Below are 19323 nucleotides of genomic sequence, written 5' to 3' on the forward strand. Positions count from 1 at the left end.
CACATACAACATGCTATAAAAACTCCAGAGCCCAGCAGGGAATGGGAGGCTCTGGGCCGGGGTGGGGAGGAGCTCAGGCATAGGTCTAATTTGACTCTTATTTTGGGTGGGTACGGGCCAGCGGGGATCGAGCCAGCTCCACATGGCAGGGTACGTGGAGAGAGCGTCACCTCCACCCCCAACTCACCTCAGCAGGCCACCTACCAGTCTTGGTTGGGGGTGGGGCTGCAACCAAAATTTATAACTCAAAGGTGGGGGGCTCAGCTCAAAAAGTTTGAAAACAGCTCAGGGTGCAGGGAGAGAGGTACCTAGGGGCTGTGTGCAGGCACAGGGGTAGCTCAGGGTGCAGGGAGAGGGGTACCTAGGGGCTGTGTGCAGGCACAGAGGTAGCTCAGGGAGTAGGGAGGAGTTAGATAGGGGCTGTGTGCAGGCAGGGGGATAACTCAGGGAGTAGGGAGAAGGAGTCAGCCAGTTTGATTTAAAAACACCACCACACTCAAACTAGGAGGTTTGTTTGTGAACCGAACTCAAGTTAGTGGCAACACTTGAGTTAACTGTGCAGTGAAGACAAGCCCTGAGAGGGAGGGAGAAGTTTGTGGCTCCCAGCAGCGTTGTATCCAAGTGAGCATCCAAGTTGTCTTGCCAGTCGATGGCTTTCTGTTGGCAAGTTGCTGGGACCCTCATTGTTTTGGTTGTCTGTCAGTGGTGCAGCTGCCTGGCTGCTAGTTGCTATGGGAATTGCATCACTTACAGTAATTCTGAAGACTTCATCTACTGTATCTGAGGTTTGGTCTGCTCAGCACCCCTTCAGATAATATGATACTGACAGGGGGGTCTTCATTGATTAAATCATCCTGAAGGTGTTAAAGCAAAAACCATCTCCTTCCCTCAGAAAGGAAGGGAAGGGGAAAAAAGCTCCCTTTCCTATAACAAGCACCAATTGTTCCCCTGTTTTCAGAGTGGTCAGTTGTCAGCTCACTTCCTTCAGAGGAATAGAAACAAATTAATTCCCTTGCTCATGGGGGTTGCAAGTTAACAAATTAACTCTTCTCTGAACAGTAGCAAACAGTCCCTTCTCAGGGGAAACAGATTCCTCATAAATAGCCTCAGTTAACAACCCTGCACAGGAGAACGGGGAATCGTCTTGTCTATACCCAGCTGCTACTCTAGGAAATCATTAATTCGCCTAACTTGCCATCCATTTCCTTTCTGGCTGCAGCCAGAATGCTGCCAGCAGGATGGGATCTGTGTTTTGTTTTTTTGTTTTTGTTTTTTTTCCCCACTGTTCACAGGAAAATGTTCAACTCTTTTATAAATTCCTGGACTTAAGTTTATGAAGAATCTATAGCATCTTTTCACCTGAGGATCTCGCAGCCTTTTTTCAAATAAGAACTAAGACTTACACCATGCCTGCGAAGCAGGCAGTACTTATTACTGCACCCATTTTACAGAAGGGAATTCTCAGACTTGCTCGGTGCCTCACAATGAATTGGTTGCATAGCTGGCAAAGAAACTTAGGAGTCTTGATTCCTGGTATCTCCCTCTCCCACCACACATCCCTAACCATTACATAGCGTTGCCTGAACCAAGGCATGATGGGTTAACAACATATAGACTAATAGAAATGATCCAGATCCACCAGAAGAGTCATGTAAAGAGTCTCTCGATTTCCAGCAGGAAAAAAATCAGAGCCATGTAGTTACTATTATAGCAGAATCTCATTAATCTATACCAGTGATGGGTTGACCCATTGAAGATAATTGAATTCTGCAGTTTGGCATGTAGCAGTAACCAGTGATGGAGATAACCGATTCTGTATCACACATGAAGTTGAATAATGCCCAGTGGAATGGAGTAGTATGCTGAGCATGCAGGGAGGCAGACCAGCACCACCAGTCAAGTAGCAGGGCCCCAGCCCTGTTTTGGAGAGTTACTGACTGCCAGAGAGTAGCCAGATGGTGACTGAGTGCCCCCCACCCCCCACTAAATTAGGCTGCAGTAAGCCCCTTGCTTTCCATGTCAGGATCTCACTGGTCTCTTCTCCAGTAAACTCAGCACAGAATCCTTTTTATTGCAGACGTGGTTTGTCAGATTAGTGAAGACCCTAACACAGTGATTCTCAACAGGGGAGCCAGCGAGCCCTTTCATGGGGGCCGTGGGACCTTGCAGCTAAAACCCAGAGTCTGATCCCCAGCACCTCCCTCAGGGCTGAAGCCAGGAGCAGCGGGGCTGGAACCTCAGTGCTCCCCACAGAGCAGAGGCTCTGAGACCATAGGCAGAGTTGGGAGGCACGGGGATGTTCTCCCCCTCCCCCCCCCCCCAACAAAAAAAAACCAAAAAACAAAACCACTGCATGAGCAGGGCAGCTCTACAAACATCCCCCATTCCCCTCCCCCCTCACACACATCTCCACCTCCTTCTCTCTCTGCCACCTGGCCAGGTGGAGGCAGGAAGCCAGAGCCGGGTAGTGCGGGACAGCTGGGTGCTATGGAGCAGGCAGCTGCGGCATTCCCTTGTCTCCTGTTACTGCTGGTGCAGGGGGTTGAAGCTCTTCCTCAGCTCCCAGCCCCCTTTGCTCACGCAGCCAGTAAGAGCCACAGGCGTGAAGGACCTGTGGTTGACAGAGCCCTCAGGGAGCAGGGGTAGCTTTTACCAGAGATGAGCTCCTAGCTACGCGACCCCCCCTTAAACTCTGAGCTACCCCCCTGCCCGCACATAGTCCCTAGCTACCCCCTCCCTGCAGCCTGAGCTACTCCCCTGCCCACACACAGCCCATGGCTACCCTTCTCCATGCACCCTGAGCTTCCCCCCTGCCCACATACAGTCCCTAGCTACCCCTCTCCCTGCACCCTGAACTGTTTTCAAACTTTTTGAGCTGAGCCACCTCACCTTTGAGTTATAAATTTTGGTTGTGCTTCCCTGCCGCCGCCCCCCCCCCGCGAAAAAAAAAAAAAAAAGACTGGTAAGTCGCCTGAGGTGAGTCAGGGGGTGGAAGTGGCACTATCTCCACATACCCTGCCATGCGGCACTTGCTCAATCCTCGCTGGCCTGCGCCCACCCAAAATAAAAGTCAGACTATACCTATGCCTGAGCTCTCCACCCTGGCCCAGAGCTCCAAGTCCTCCCTCCCCAACTGTGCCTTGGAGCCTGCTGGGCCATGTTGTGGGGGCCCTCAGAAAGAAAGAAATTGAGAACCCCTGCCCTACCATATTCTCAGGACAACATTTTTTAGCCAGTCAGAGCCCAGAAAAGTATCTCCAGTCTCTTTGCAAATGACACTGAAGCACATACTGGTCCTGGACCTGATTACAATCTTACCTTCTCGTGTAGATTTGTCCTTCAGTTAATAAAAGATTGGTACAAGGTCACTTGGGTTGTTTATGGTTATACCTGATAATTGTTGTATATTCACTGGCTTTATCTGGATGTTGGTGCTCTGTTGTTATAGACCATCATTCTAACGAGTGGGGCCAAATTCTTCCACCAGACATATATCTAGCACTTCAATTGAAGTAATTGTAGAGGCCCTGAGGGGCAGAATTTGGTTCTAGAGATCAGGGCTAAGATTTTAAAAAACAGCTAGTGATTTTTGGATGCCCAAGTTGAGACTCCTTGATTTTCAGACACCAGGTGCTCAGCACTTTCTGAAAATTAAGTATCTCTTTAAGGTATCTTGAGGTGGCCATCCAAATTAATTAATTGCTATTGTAAAATATTGGCCCAGACCAGTTGTGTATATCCGATAACTGGACCCCAGCTTTCCCATATAGTGTTTATTTGCTGTATACATAAATAATTGAAAATGGGCAGTTACCAATTTGTCTGCTTTAGATTTTTTTTTTTATTGGTCTCTGGTTTTAATTGTGTGGGTTTCTTTTTTAAACATCAGCTTACTTTCTAGTACCAAAGAAGTGTGTGTTTGCAAAGTTGATTTTTGCTTTTTTTGTCGCTCAGGACACTTCTGGTGTTACAAGCTCTCATAAAACAGGCCAGCGAAAGGCCAGTCTGTTAAATGATGAGACTTCACGGCTCTATGTGAAGAAAACAATTGTGGTTGGCAACGTCTCCAAGTTAGTATCTAAGGTCTTACTAATTGTCTTAGTTGTTAGCCATTGAGTTGAATTGTGGATTAAAGTTAAGAAGCAGCTAAAATTGAGGCACACTCCAAATGATAGCTATACCGGCACTCCTAGTCCAGTCCCTCCTTATTGGCTTTGGGATGTGAGCAATAGCTGTGGTGGGACCCAGAGCTAGTGCTTTTCGTAATAACAGTTGCGGAGAATGATTCTGCACTTGCTTCAAAACTAAGTTTTTAGAAATTATTTTGATCCATTCAGTTCTTCCAGCCCTACCACCTGCAGCACTAGGCCCTGATCCTACAATAGGATCTGCCTGAGAAGCCCCTGAGACCCCACAGAGCTCCAGCTGCAGGATCAGAATCCTGCTTTGGTGAAGGGATGAGTCAGTATTTGATGGGATGTGGTTCAGTGAAGCTAGGATAGAGCTGAACTAAGACAGTAGCACTGAGCTGCTACATGATTCCCATCATGGTAAGAGATGCAGGCTTAGTTAGTACCATAGTGCTGTATGATAATTTTTTGAAATGTCATTGAATTAAGGTGAAGACAAATTAAGGAAATGTACTTTCATGTTTTTTGTGTTATTTCTTTCATAACTTTTACAAAGCCATTTAATTTTGTTAGTAAAGTTCTGGAAATGGGTGTGGTTAAGCATAGTGCAGGCATGCACTGTGCGAATACTCTTGCATCCTTTTGCTAGTGCAGCTCATCTCTGGTAAAAGCTAGTTAAAAAAATGAACACAGTCACAGAAATTTTGACAACTCAAAACTTCTTTTCAATTCCATTGTTTTCAAAAACCATTCCATTTTTCATTTTCCAGAAAATTTTAAGTATTTTTTTTCCAAAATCTGAAATTTTCAAAAATGAGATTCCTTTATTCTGGATTTGCAAATCCCCCCATGTTAATAAAATGACCAGTCAAAAATTGACAGTATAAAAAGGATGAAACCAGCCCCAAAATGGGGGAAGGGAGAGAATATACCTCATTTAGCAGAATCACCAAAAGTCTCTTTGTATCTAGAGTTTCAGGAGACATTTTTTAAAAAATAGGAAATTTAAAAAAGGAAATTTAATGTTTTCTCAACGTTGAAGGCTGAGTTTTGATGAAAAACATGTTTTCATTTTGGAAAACTTTGAACATCTCTACTTCTGGCCAGCAGCCCCAGCTGCAGCACTACACATGTCAGAGTTGTTTTTTTTTCCAGAGTAGAAAGTATCAAATTAGTGGTGAATGTTGGATGCTGTCTTTTCTTACCATTAAAGATGGGTTCTAAAAACACCCGTAAACAGTGAGAAATCTGGGTCCAGATCTTGACTTTGTGGGTCAAGCCCTGTAGTTTATTATAAGTTTAGATTTATGTATATATTATGCTTGACTCTTACCAATCTGGTATTTGAAAAAGATTCTTCAAGGTGATTTACATCTCCAAAACTGTATGAAGCGGATTTGATAGGTAAATTTCTCTCACTAGTGAGGGGTTAAAATTAACCCCCCTAATTAGGAAACAAAGATTAGATGGTGGAAATTTACGAAGAGCTATTTCATACAAAGGGTAGCATGTATATATTGAGATATCAAGGAGTGCAGTTAAAGCAAAGAGTATAAATGTACGTAAGAGCCATTCAGATTGTTTCTGGATGAGGGGGGTTGGAGGGTTTGATGAAATGTTGGACGATGCCGTTAAAATGCATCAAATGTGTCCAGTAGTATAGGCATAAATTATCCTTTTACTGTTTCTAAATCTTTTCCAAAAAGAGGGGAGCAAAATATTTTGTGTATGTAAATATATTTATTTATTTTTACTTTTTCTGCCAGGTATATTCCTCCTGACAAGAGAGAGGAGAACGATCAGTCAACCCATAAATGGATGGTGTATGTACGAGGCTCTCGGAGAGAACCCAGTATAAATCATTTTGTCAAGAAAGTCTGGTTCTTCCTTCATCCCAGTTACAAACCTAACGACCTGGTGGAAGTCAGGTAATCAAGAACTATTTGAGTCTTTGAGTTTGTCAAGATTGAAATACTGAAATTCTCAGAAAGATAGCACCTTCTTTTTATGGCTGCATTGTTGGTATTGTAGCTTAACTTCTATCTTGGCTTAACTAGCTAATTCTCCAGGTGTTTGTCAGCACTTGCTAGTTGTTATGCTGCAGTCTTGCGAAACACATACCAAGTTGTTTTAACAGATTAAAGAGAGCCTCTTCTATTGGAGAGAAACTTAAAATGCTGTATTTCATATTAGCAGCATGGATTTCTGTATCTGTTGTTTTCATTACATCACTTTCATTGCAAGTTTGGCTGCATGCCAGACTAAACAGATGTTCTCTCCCAATGTGAAAAGTTCATTTTCTATGCCAGAGTTTTTAGAATTCCCATTTGTTTAAAGATACTTGTGTGTTTCAGTAAAGAGTTTTTTTTCTCAAATGCTTTTCTCCTGCTCTCTCCTGTGGCTAACTCATAATCTTGGGTTTAACCTCATGCTTTGAGGAATGACTACAATAACAGCATGGCTGTGTTGACACTAGAGAAACACAGTGCCAAATGTAGCAGTGTCAACATTCCCTCCCCAAAAACATTGTTGAAAAATATTGCCCCACTGAGGTCAACAAAGTAAACTACAGGATTTTCCCTCCACAGTAGATTTCCACTCTTCTTTCTGCCACTAAGTTATGGGCATAACACACTCAGACTGATTAGGAAAGTAACTCCGATGTACATTTGCCTTAGTCCTTCTGCAGGACTTGTCTAAAAGCAAATTTTAAAACACTGATGTGAAACCACTGTAGATGGGATTTTTATAGTATCTGTTCCTCTCCCTGTCCCTTCTCTCCATGTGTGGGGCTATGTCTACACTACTGTGGTAAGTCGACCTACGCTATGCAACTCCAGTTACGTGAATAAGTCAACGTACCTTAGGTAAAGTTACCATGGGGTCTACACCACGGGGGGTTGATGGGAGAAAATCTCCCATCAACATACCTTCCTCTTCTCATCTACCTTACTCTTTACTAGACCTGCTAAATTGCCTGCCAGTGTATTGATCTCAGAGCGTCGATCCCAGCTGTAGTGTAGACCTGCCCTTAGAACGAACTATCTGATACTATTTTCCCTTTTTTTTTCCACACTCCCTCAGTGAGAGTGCTGTGAAAATGAGGTTTGGGCAAATAGCATGCACTGTTCATTCCCTGCATTCTTTCCCTACTAATAAATTAGCAGCCCTCATTCCCATCGTTGATTTGTGACCTGGAAATCTGCATACATGCCAGAATCCTTGAGACTGCATTGCGCCTGAGCAGTCAGAGTTGAAAGGCGGTGGGAGGGCAAGGCTGGCTATCTGTCCCAACCTCAGGGACTGATATAAATTAAATAAAATCCCAGTCTGATATAAATTCCTATAGTTTCTTCTTTTATAATAACCTCTCTTACATGCATCCCTTCAGCTGGGACATACTTCCTATAAAAGGACAAACCTGCACTGGCAAGAGTATGGGGTCCAGAAGTATTCAGGGAAGGTGGTGTTCAAAATGTTGCTTTGGTTTTATCTACCAACACTATAATAATGTCTTTTATGACTAGATAGATTGTAGGAGGGAAAGAATGATAACTCTGCATTGGAAATTCAGCTTGTGACAGTGTCAAATGGTACTGATTTTCACTGGTACTGGCCATCTGGCATTATGCAGCCATTTATTAAGGAACTGACTCTACTACTTTCTCATCTGGCACTCACCATTTTGGCATCATTTTCTTTTACCTTCCCACATGCACAGTGAAGATGTCTCTGTGGCTGTCTATGTAGACCGCATGTTCTCTCTCTGGTGGAGAGTGGGATTGAGGATAATTAGCAGCCAATCGGGAAAGCATTCTGTTTGAAAAGATGAATGTGGAAGTTGTAGTGCAGGTGTCTGTAATGTGAATTTCTGTTTGTTTCCAGAGAGCCTCCATTTCATTTAACCAGACGAGGCTGGGGAGAATTTCCAGTGAGGGTTCAGATTCACTTTAAGGACAGCCAGAACAAAAGGATCGATATCATACACAATCTGAAGGTACTTAAACCTATAGAATGTGCTGTGTTTGTGGCCTTCCTCTATTGTGTTTGTGTACCGCTGACATCTGACTAGGGGGCATATGAGATGGAGATGGAAAATACAGCAAAGTAGTTGACATCAGCCATATAGAGGTGACGTTCCATTGGGGGCTTCCAATGTCTAAGAAGTTGGAATTGATTCTGCCCAGAGAAGAGAAGTGTTGAGCTGCTCTTCCCTGTGATTTTGGATTTTTATGCTCTTCTCATCAATTTTAACTTGCTAGGCTTTTAGTAGGGGCATTTGCATAAGGAGTGGTTGTTCTGTTTAGTTCCTTCCCATGGTCTTACCTGCAGCTACCAAGGATCTTCAGCCTGACAATTTGACTTATCTTGTTCCTGAAGGATGAAGAGGAAAAATCCAGAATCTTCATTTGTTTCTTATGGGCCTGACTCTTCCAAAGGCTCTCGAGTGCAGAGGTTTAATGCTCTTTCAGCACTTCTGAAAATGGCCATTTCTTTTCTTTTCTTTTTAATTACTTGAGCTCAACCCCAGCAGAATTAAATTATTACCCTTTCTTTTTCACTATTTTTAATTGTCCTCAGAACTTTGTCACTGCACTATTATTAGTTTGACTTTGGTCTTGTCTATGTTAAGGAAGGTCTCAGCAGTGTAACTACATCGATGCACATTCATATTTTAGGCATATGGGCTGGTTGAAAACTTTCCATCCAAACTGGTTTTTGATGGAAAATTTGTTTTTTTTTGACTAAATGAAACTTTTCGCTGAAATCTTGGAAAATTGAAATAATGCAATTTTGAATTGACACTGCTGCGCCACATGGGAGTTGTAGATGGGATGCCCCATGTTCCCCTTGTCTGTGAGCGGGCTCCCCAGCTGCACTGCATCACCGTGGTGGATCCTGGCCATGTGACTGCCCTTATGCACCGTCTCCCCTTACCTCGGGGAGAGACCCTGGTGCTTTCTGGAAGATGTCATCTGTCCAGTGAGCCTGGCCTACAGAAGGGAATAGGAGCCTGAAGCTACTGAACTACAACTCTCTTGAGGCACCATGGCAGTGTTTCAGAATTGAAATATTTCTGGCTTTGTCCAAAATATTCTTGATTTGACTTTTTAACAAAATCTCATCTCCACCTAGCTCTAGTAGACTTGCTACACTGCTGAAAAGTGCAATTTACGGTGGTGCAGCTTAATCTGGTAAATGAACCAGTTGATTGGTATCAGTGTAAACCCTGCTTTGTGCCAATAGATATGTTAAGAGTTTACACGCTGGTGCATATGTCATTAATGTAGAGAGAGCCTTAGTCTGCTTGCATGAGTTCTTCTGAAGTTTGTATGGCTCAGGCAGTCTCTGCTACTGGGTTCTTCTGGTGGCTGGTGTCAGTTTTCATTGAAACTTCCGGTCTCTTATCTACTGATGGGACACTGAGTAAGGTAACCTCAGTGGTTTAGTTGGCCTGAGGATAAACTAGCTAAGCAGTAACAAAAATCCCATTTAATGATCCTGCTGCATATAATTGAGATTGTTTCATGTTCATTTGGGTTTATGCAAAGAATAAAAAGGACACTTGTCTAAGGCTAGACACACATGTACCTTAAATTAATTTTATGTAATTAATTTAAATTAATTAGGATTTATTCTAATTAATGCTGAATACCAGTCTCCCCTCCCCCACAGATTTTATCCTCTTCTCCCCTCCCCCTGCAGCAGCATGTTTTTTCTGCTCACTACAAAGTGCAAATGTTGCTTCTTGCCAAAGAAAATGTGATATCTAGCTTTGGTAAATTTGCCATGTCACTGTTTTGCTACGGAATCACAGTTTATTTTCGTTAGGAACTTGCTGCAGTGTTACTATTTCATGAAAGATTAGTTGTAAACTTCAGCTAAAATATTAATATTTTAACATGTTGTAATGTACTCACTCATCTAATTGTTTTCCACAGTTGGACAGAACCTATACTGGCTTGCAGACACTTGGTGCAGAAACGGTGAGTTACTGAGCTGTAGAATGGAAATGCTTTTTGTTATAGAAAATCTTTCATGGACTATGTGTCCCAGAACACTTTGCAAAGTAAGGAGTTTAGTACTGGAATTGTAGTGACTGTAGCCAAGTAATATTGTACCGTAGTTTTAACCTTTCATAATAAAAGCACGGAAACTCTTTAAAAATGGCTGCATAGGAAGTAAAAAATTATTATGCTTGTACTGAACCCACAAACTGTGTTCCACCTTTTATTTAGTTGTGACATCCGAGCACCTTTTTCCAAACCTGAAGAAGAGCTCTGTGTAGCTCAAAAGCTTGTCTCTTTCACCAACAGAAATTGGTCCAATGAAAGATATCAGCTCACCCGCCTTGTCTCTCTAATATCCTGAAACCAACACAGCTGCAATAACCCTGCAAACTACCTTTTCTTGTAACCATAGATTAGATTTGTATTACAACATGAAATGATAAAGCAATTCTGGAAAGTGACTTGGCTTGATGCAGTGCTCATTCCCTTAAGTCATTGATGTTTCATCTTCATTATTTTCAAGAGAAATGCATTCAGATATTTTTAAGAGAAGCAAACTTTCCACATAGAAATAGTCTGTGTATATTTGTTGGATCAGTTGAATGAGCTTAACATAAAAACAGCACACAGAAAATCTAGCACACAAGTATAAAATTGAGTTACAGAAAGGAATGAATTTAGAGGTAATAGTCAAAATAGAGAATAGTGAAATCAGTGGCTAGCAAATGAACTATCCTCTTGATTCACAATGTTTTTATGACTTGTTCACTTTTAGCCATAGTTGGGTAAACTCCTTCCTGTTGTGCTTAGCTGACTTTTCTGCAGTATAGATGGCAATGTAATCTAGTGGTTAGAGTTCAGCAATGTGGGATTAAAGACAAGATTCTGTTTTAGACTTGGAATAAGTCACTTAACCTCAGTCATAGTCTATCATCTCTAATTTCGATTTTTCCTCTCTGTTCTACTAAGTCGAAAGATTTTCTGTGGGGTTGCATGATCTCAGCTTTTCACTCAGCGAAGTAGATTTTAATATGGGTTTTCTCAAGATAGTGAGGAACATTTTTGAAGAGTTAACAAATGCTGTAGTGTATGCTTCAAAGGATTTCCAAACCAAGCATGTAAGGTTAGCCGTTAATCCTGCATTGAGATCTGATAAACACATACCCCTGCACCTATGTGGAATCCCACTGACTTCAATGCGACATCACCCGGATTAGTTCTTCAGGATCCTGAGTTTGTGGGATCTTTGCCTGATGATGTTTATTGTTGAGAATCCTGTGCAGAGGTAGATATGTGCTATTTTGTTGTGGATATTTAATATCACAAATCATTGTATTTTTCTAGGTTTTGTTGTAGGCCTGATCCTGCAAGACATTTGCCCGTGCAGCCTCTTTTGAAATCAATGGTAGTTCCATGTGCAGAGGGCTTGCAGGTTTTGATCAAATTAAGGCATCGTAACTCATGATATTTGGGCTGCCAATTGCCAAGTGCATAACTTATCATAATCCTTTCCCCTCTTTCTGGAAGGTAGTGGATGTTGAGCTACATCGGCATTCTCTTGGCGAGGATTATCTCTTTTCCCAGTCTTCTGAATCTGACCTTTCTGATGTCCCCACGTCTTTACCATTACCACTAAGTGTACCAGCACCAGTGAAAGCTTCTTCACCAATTAAACAGTTACTTGAGTCCATTCCAGATGCTTCTGTGGACAAAGGTAAAGAAAACGGATATTTGTCTGTTCTAATTTTGTTTAGAATATGTGGCTAGTACTGATACTGGGGCTGTCACTTTTAATGGGTTTTTGGTTTACAAGTTACCACACACCTACTTCAAGCAATGTTGAAATAGACCATAAATCATCTGACTGGCACCTGACTGCCAAGTGTATTGAGGAAGCAACAGGCTTGTGACAGAAATTGAATTCAGAGAAGTATTATTTATTGAGTTCATTGAGTAGGCCGTTCTGCCAAACTCCGGAACAGAAAAAGCTTTATGCAGCACATACACTTGGAAAAGGCGACTTGGTGAATAGCGCTTTCAGTTATGATCTGTGCATTTCAGGTAATTTAGACAGGTGGTGATCTCAACCTGTTTAAATGTGTTTCGGGCATAAATGTACATATATGAGTGCTGGGATTGTCTGGTATCTGCAATTGTGTTGGCTGCAGAAAAGGACTGCCTTAGGGGAGTGGGAAGGCTGCAGTATTTATATATCCCCCATTGTTTTAGTATCTGAGCATCTCCCATCTTTAATTACTTTTATCCTCACAACATCACTGTGAAATAAGTGATGTTATCCCCATTTTACATTTGCGGAGCTGGGGGGCAGAGAGACTAAGTGACTTTGCACAAGGTCCCCAAGGAAGTCAGTGGTGGAACAGGGGAATTGAAATCAGGACTCCTGATTCCCTGGCAAGCGCCTAATCACTGGCCCATCCTCTAGTGCAGTGATTCCTAAACTTTTTCATGCCATGATCCCCTTTGGCTCTCACCTCTGTTAACACAACCCGTAGTGGTTACAGAAAGGATGGAGGTTGATGAACGACCCTACCCTGCACTCACCCCACAACAGCAGCTCCTGTCCTGCTGGGCTGGGCCCAGCTCTCCGCTGTCGGTGTTTCATCCTAGCCAGGTTAGGCACATACGCCTCTCCTTAGATGGAGACAGGGGAACTGATGTCCCAAACCAAAGTGGCATAGCGACCCCATGTGGTAGGTCACAGTGCCAATCAAATGTGGCCCTCCGCCCCTCTGTCTCTGAATTTGATTGATGTTGCAACCTAGCACATGGTGATTCAGTGCCACCAAGTTTGGGACATTTGCCCCTCTCCATCTATGGAGGGGTGAATGTGTCAAGCTTCAGTGATGTTTTCTTTCTTTCTTCTCTCCCCATCCCCCACCCCCCCAAATGTACCATGACCTCCCCTCGATCTGGGGGTTGTAACCCACAGTTTGAGAAACACTGATCTAGGGCCTTCTATCCAGGCATGCTGAAACACTTCACAAACATTAATTTTGCCGCATTACACCTCTCTGAGTCGGGAATTATTATCTTTGTTTTACAGAGGTTAAGAGAGTTGTCCAAGGAAATGTGTCAGAGCTGGGAATATAACTCAGATTTCCTAACTTCCAGTCTGAGCCTTAGCCAGAATATCCTCCCTCTTTGTAGTAAATGCCTTCACTAGGCTTAAATAGAGCAGTTTTTGCCGTACCCTCCACTCTATCTGTACCTTCTGTGTCAGTCATGATTCTGTTACTGTTGATAGGGGATTTCAAAGGAAGGACCTAGACTTTTGTTACTGCTTGAGCAGGAACATAATTCCCACTTTCAGGGGCTGTTCCTCTGGGATAATCTTTTAAGTGTCCCAAGCACTTTCAAAAATAGCTACCACCTTTTCTCTGAACATTTGAGCAATCTTTACTTCTGTGTGTCTTACAGAAACTTCCATAGTCCACATAGCCTAAATGAAAACACTCTTCCTTAACTATGGTTTAGTCTTATTTAAACACCAATTTTTTGCACCATTAAAGTAGAGTTATTTTCTATTATATAACACAAGCTACCATGATCCTGCCCTATATTCAAACTCAGACTTATAAGGCCAGAAGGGACCATCATGATCATCTAGTCTGACCTTCCCGCCCATTGCAGGCCAGAGAACCTCACTCGCCCACTCCTGTAATAGGTTCATAATCTCTGACTGAGTTACTGAAGTCCTCAAATCTTGATTTAAAGACTTCAAGTTACAGAGAATCCACCATTTATACTAGTTCAAACCAGCAAGTAACCCGTGCCTCATGCTGCAGGGGAAGGCAAAAGAACCACACGGTGTCTGTCAGTCTAATCTGGGGGATGCGAGAATTCCTTCCTGACCCCAAATATGGTGATCAGTTAGATTCTGAGCATGTGGACAAGATCCACCAGCCAGATGCCTGGGAAAGAATTCTGTGCAATCTACTTCTTGTAAAATCATAGTGTATTTTATCCCAATTACCATTTACCTCTGTCCTTAACTACTTACTTTCAAAATTTGTTCTAACACCAGGTATACAATTGATTTAAAACTAACAGACCTGTAGTTTCCTGGATCACCTTTTCTCCCTTTCTTAAATATAGGTACTATATTTGCAATTCTCTAGTCATAGGGCATGACTCCTGAATTTATGGATTCATTGAAAACTGATGCTATTGAGCTTGTAATTTCATGTGTTAGGTCCTTTAATATTTGTAGATGAAGATTATCCAAGCCCACTGATTTGATCCCATTAAGGTGTTTTAGTTTGGCTTCCCTTCCCGGTGTGGTAATTTCTGCTTCTGTATCCTCGTTCCCATTAGCCATCCTGTCAGTGCCCCCAAGCTCTTCATTACCCTGAGTAAAACTGAGGCAAAGTAGTTGTTTAGGTGTTGGGCTATACCTCGATTATTTTTAATCTCCACCCATGCTGTGTGTTTAGCACTCCCACTTCTTTCCTCATTTTCTTTTTATTTATATGGCTAAAGAATCTTTTATGTTGTATCTAATTTCATTTTCAAGATCCAACTCTGCTTGACTTTTGGCAGGTCTCTCTTTTTCCGTACACTTTCTGACCTCCGAGGGCATGTCTACACTGCAGTTAGGCACCCACAGTTGGCCTGTCCCAGCTGACTTGAGCTGTTTAATTGTGGGACAGATGTTCGGGCTGAGACTGCAATCAGTACTCTGGGACCCTCCCTGAGCCTGAACGTCTGAATAAGAGTCTAGAGCTCAGGCTGCAGCCTGATCCCTAAAGTCTGCACTGCAGTTAAACAGTATCTGAGCCCTGCATGCCATACTCAGCTGGCATGGGCCAGCTATGGGTTTTTAATTGCAGTGTAGAAATACCCCAGGAGAGAGCCTACAAGGAATGGATCAGCAAGTAAAGCTTTCTGCTTTTTCCTAATAACCTGTTTGAGATGCTTGTTCATCTAGTTTGGTCTGCAACCCTTCTCTATGAATTTTTTCCTGTTGCTTGGGATGCAGGCTCCAGATAGTTTCTGCAACTTTGGCCTTGTCTATACTTACAGCTAGATTGGCAGCGTGTCAATTTAGTGGGTCTGATGAAGTCAATGGCAGAGCGCTCTCCTGTCGATGCCTGTACTCCAGCTCCCGGGAAATCGTCAGGAGCGTCTCCTGTCAACACAGCTCAGTGTAGACTTACTGAGGTGCCTACCTAAATTATGTGGACTTCAGTTACAGTAATTTACGTAACTGAAGTAGTGTAACTCTAGGTTTACTTACATCTGTACTGTAGACCAGCCCTTAGACTTAAAGTAATTCCAAGCCACCTCTACATTCAGATCCTTGAGTTCTTCAGTCCAGTCTACTTCCCCTAACTAATTTCCTTAATTTTTTAGGTTGCCCTTTTGAAATCAAGGACATTAGTTGCAAACCATTTTTGTTTTTCCTTCCATTTAGTTTAAACTGGACTAGGCAGCTCTTGATCACTCGAACCAAACTTGTCCTATACAACCAGCTCTTCTATGAGGTCCTCACTACCGCCAATACTAAATCTAAAATGACATCACCTCTTGGTGGTTCAGTGACTATTTGGTGAAGAAATCTGTCGTCTATCACATCCAGGAATATCTGAGTCCTTCCATTATTAGTAGCGTTTGTCCTCCACTCTCTATCTGGGAAATTAGTGTCCCATAATCACACAATTCCACTAGTATTTACTTTGTTAAAAATATTAAAGAGGTCTCTATCCATATCCAGGTCGGATCCTGGGGATCTGTAGCAGACCCTGAGCACTATCCTGGTGGAGTCTCTGTTGCCTTTCTTCCCCACGCTGATTTTGAACAAGATTCAGTTTTACCCATTCCATCACTTCTAAATGTCATTAACGTACAGTGTCTTTCCTGATCAGCACATACCTTTCAATATCTGTACTCCAGTCATCAGTACTATTTCATCATATTTTTGTTATCCCTGTAATACCTAGTTTCATTTCCTGCAACTGTAGTTTTAGTTCCTCCATTTTGTTACCCAGGCTCCTTGCATTGGTGTACAGACATCTTAGTTGTTCCTGTGTGGCTTCTCCCAGATTCTTTTCTTGCTTAGACATAGTAATTTAACTGCAAGTATTGCCTACCTGACTGTTACTGTCAGTGATATTGACATTGTCTTCTCTTCTTATCCATTCTCCTGCCCTCTGTTATTCCTTTCTTCATTGCTGTATCCTCTTTTACTTGATTTTCCTCCCACTCGGGTTTTAGAATCAGACTTGGAGATTAGATGAGCATCTCCCAACCATCTCCCCCAAATTCCTAGTTTAAAGCTCTTTTAGTCAGTTGTGCCAGCCTCTATCCCAGAAGTCTGTCTCCCTCCCTACTCGGGTAGAGTCCATCCCATGAAGACAGTCCTGTGTCCCTGAATGCCTCCCAGTGGTCAAACATCCGAATGCCGTTCTTAATAGCACCACTGCCTGAGCCATCTGTTGATCGTCATAATCTTGTGTCGCCTTCGCTATCTTCCTTTAGGGACAGGTGGAATCCCACTGAGGATCTGAGCCTCCATTCTTTTAAGCATCTTCCTTTAATTGTCATGTGTGCCCTTTGCAGTGTTCCAACAATGAGATTTTAAAATCATTTGAATTGGGGGCAACAAACCATTCTGAGGCTATCTGAGCCCAGCAGTCTGGTCTTCAGATTGCATAACAAAACAAAGGCCGACCCTGCTGCCATTTTACTTTTTCATGGGTGCCGTGATATCTGGTCTTGTGGGACAATTATTTTTATTAGCGTGTAGTGAGAGGGAGCAATTTATGCCCCACAAAATGTTAGAATATGGAGCATTGGCTTGGCTCTGGTGGCTGTAGCTCTGTGGCCTTATTTATTCTGATATCTCTGGTAAAATCTCCTGAAGCAGCTCTTCCAGTTGTGGGAGTGCTTGTGTTTATGTGGCACAGCCATCCTTTCCACCTGTGCCATCTGCTTCCGCAGTGTGCTGTGGCAGTGGTTCTGAGTTAGAGGGGTGGAGAAGGCGAAGGGGAGACGGCTCAGGGTTTCAGTGAGTGCTTTTGATGGTCTCACACCAAAAAAGGAAAATGCTGGCCTCTGAACTATCAATAAACTAGCATTTTTCGGACTTGAGCAAAGACACTAAGTACATCTGGATGGACAGCCCATAACACAAATAGAAAAGAGGAAACCTACTTTTCAGCCTCTGGGGCCTCTACACTGGCTTCTCGGTTAATGGCCTATTATCCATGAGTACCTGAGCTCCTCAGTAAACAGTTTCTGCCACACCAGAGTAGACTATGGGCTAATACAAGAAGGCGGTAGTCAGCACCTTCCCCTAGGTAATCACTCGTAAATACACAGGGATAGGGATTTTCTTCAGGGGAAGCTTCCCCTCAGCTACATTGATCTGTCTGTCTTATGGACACTCAAAACTTAATAGTTTTAGGTAAGTCAATGTGACTTATGAAAAATATGCCAAAAACTAATGTGCAGGGCTGCATATTGGGTAAGACAGTATATGGTTAGTCTGGGTCTTAATTTTTTGTTCGGGATGTATCCAGCAAAATAACACATGAAAATGCAAAAAATCATAACCGGACCCTCACTTTCTTATGCTTTATATTTGTGGACATGTTTGTCATATCTTAATTTTTGTCTGTGTAGAGAAATGCAACAAGGAATTTGATGAGTCAGCCTGAGAAACATTTCTCTTTTCCATATTTTAATCAGGATTCCCTGTGAATGCTGAAACTGAAAGACATACCACTTTTTATTCCCTGCCATCTTCAGTAGAACGGACTCCCACCAAATTGGCAACACAGAAAGTAACCTTTGGCTCTCATGGAAATTCAGCTTTTCAGCCAATTGCAGCTAGTTGCAAAATAATACCTCAGGGTCAGATCCCGAGCCCCGCAGAATCTCCAGGAAAATCCTTCCAGCCCATCACCATGAGCTGCAAGATTGTATCAGGTACATTTTAGTTTCAGTATCATACTTCATACTGAACAATGAGATTGAACTAGCTGGTCTTGTTTTGTGTCCTTTCCTGATTTTCATGCTAACATTACACGTTAGGCAATAGGGAGATCCAGTGTAATGCACTAAACAAAATTCCCTCTTTTAAAAAATCTATACAAAATGTTTAATTTGTGAATTCAAGATTAAAAGCAGGATGGGAATTAGTTTTAGTCTCTCTCTGGGCATAAATACTACCAGCAACCCACTTGAGATCACTCTTTAATAAGACTGCTACTGCTGCTAATGGGCTCAGGAATGAAAATTGTTAGTTCAAAACATAATGTTGAAATGCATCTTGCATGTAAGGGTATGTGATGGGAAGAAGGGCTTCTTCTCTTTGCAAATTGCCAAACTACTGGGCTGGGTAAAGTGGGTGCAGGTTTTTTCCTTTCATGTTATCAGGGAAATTACAGGGTTTAAACTTGTATATAAATTGTTCTTCTAGTAACAAAGTCCCCTCCTTAGAATCAAACTGCTTCCTCCCTTCCCCCTTAACAGTAATTACCTGTTTGTTTAGATAAGCAGCTGATTGCAGTTGGCAAAATGATTTCCTTTTAGTAGCTTCTCAACCAGACACAATGATGCTACATTTGCCTGTACTGTTAACTCTTTTCACCTCTAGTCCCTTGTCTGCCAAACATAATATGCATTCTCTTCACTGATGCAATACCTTGCACTGAGCTGTATTGTTGCATCAAAAATCTTTAATGGCCAACCCTACTGGGTCACTTGGGAAACCGAGAGCCTCACCTGTAAAGCCCCACCTTCATCTGAAGTTCATATAGAGAATGAAGAGCCAGGGTACCAAGCTGTGTGCTACTGATGATCTCTTCCCAACTTGACTTCTCCTGTGCATGGTTGTATTTTCTCTTCTGCCAATAGTCGTGCGTGCCATCTTATAGTAGTACCCAGGGCTCCAGCAACTTACATTTGAATGTGTGTCAAGCTCTTATCATCCGAACGTACTGTCCCACTGCTCTTCTTTTCTTTGTCGCATGAGTGAGAGACTGGTGCTTTCCAGTGGGTGAGAGTTACAGAACCATCTTGCCTTCCTTGAAATCCTTCAGCTTTTCTATATCAAGCTTTGCTGTTTCAGATGTTCCCCTGTTTAAACATTTCTTAGCATGAAAAAATTAGCAGAGCCTAAGTCACCGAACCCTTTCCGATTGTGATAGTCACTGTAA

The 19323-nt window shown here is 42.5% G+C and overlaps 1 protein-coding gene across 1 annotated transcript in view; it reads left to right on the plus strand.

Moving 5' to 3' along the window:
- Nucleotides 1–19323, plus strand: part of YEATS2 (YEATS domain containing 2) — a 56956-nt gene that overhangs the window by 11923 nt on the left and 25710 nt on the right. Inside the window, exons 7-13 of the mRNA XM_050963710.1 lie at nt 3955–4070; nt 5897–6058; nt 8016–8127; nt 10073–10117; nt 11669–11855; nt 17852–18091; nt 18698–18735. Coding sequence (XP_050819667.1) covers nt 3955–4070; nt 5897–6058; nt 8016–8127; nt 10073–10117; nt 11669–11855; nt 17852–18091; nt 18698–18735 — 900 coding nt within the window. The remainder of the gene's footprint in view (nt 1–3954; nt 4071–5896; nt 6059–8015; nt 8128–10072; nt 10118–11668; nt 11856–17851; nt 18092–18697; nt 18736–19323) is intronic.

The sequence above is a fragment of the Gopherus flavomarginatus genome, chromosome 8 (genome assembly GCF_025201925.1).
Source record: "Gopherus flavomarginatus isolate rGopFla2 chromosome 8, rGopFla2.mat.asm, whole genome shotgun sequence".
NCBI lineage: Eukaryota > Metazoa > Chordata > Testudines > Testudinidae > Gopherus > Gopherus flavomarginatus.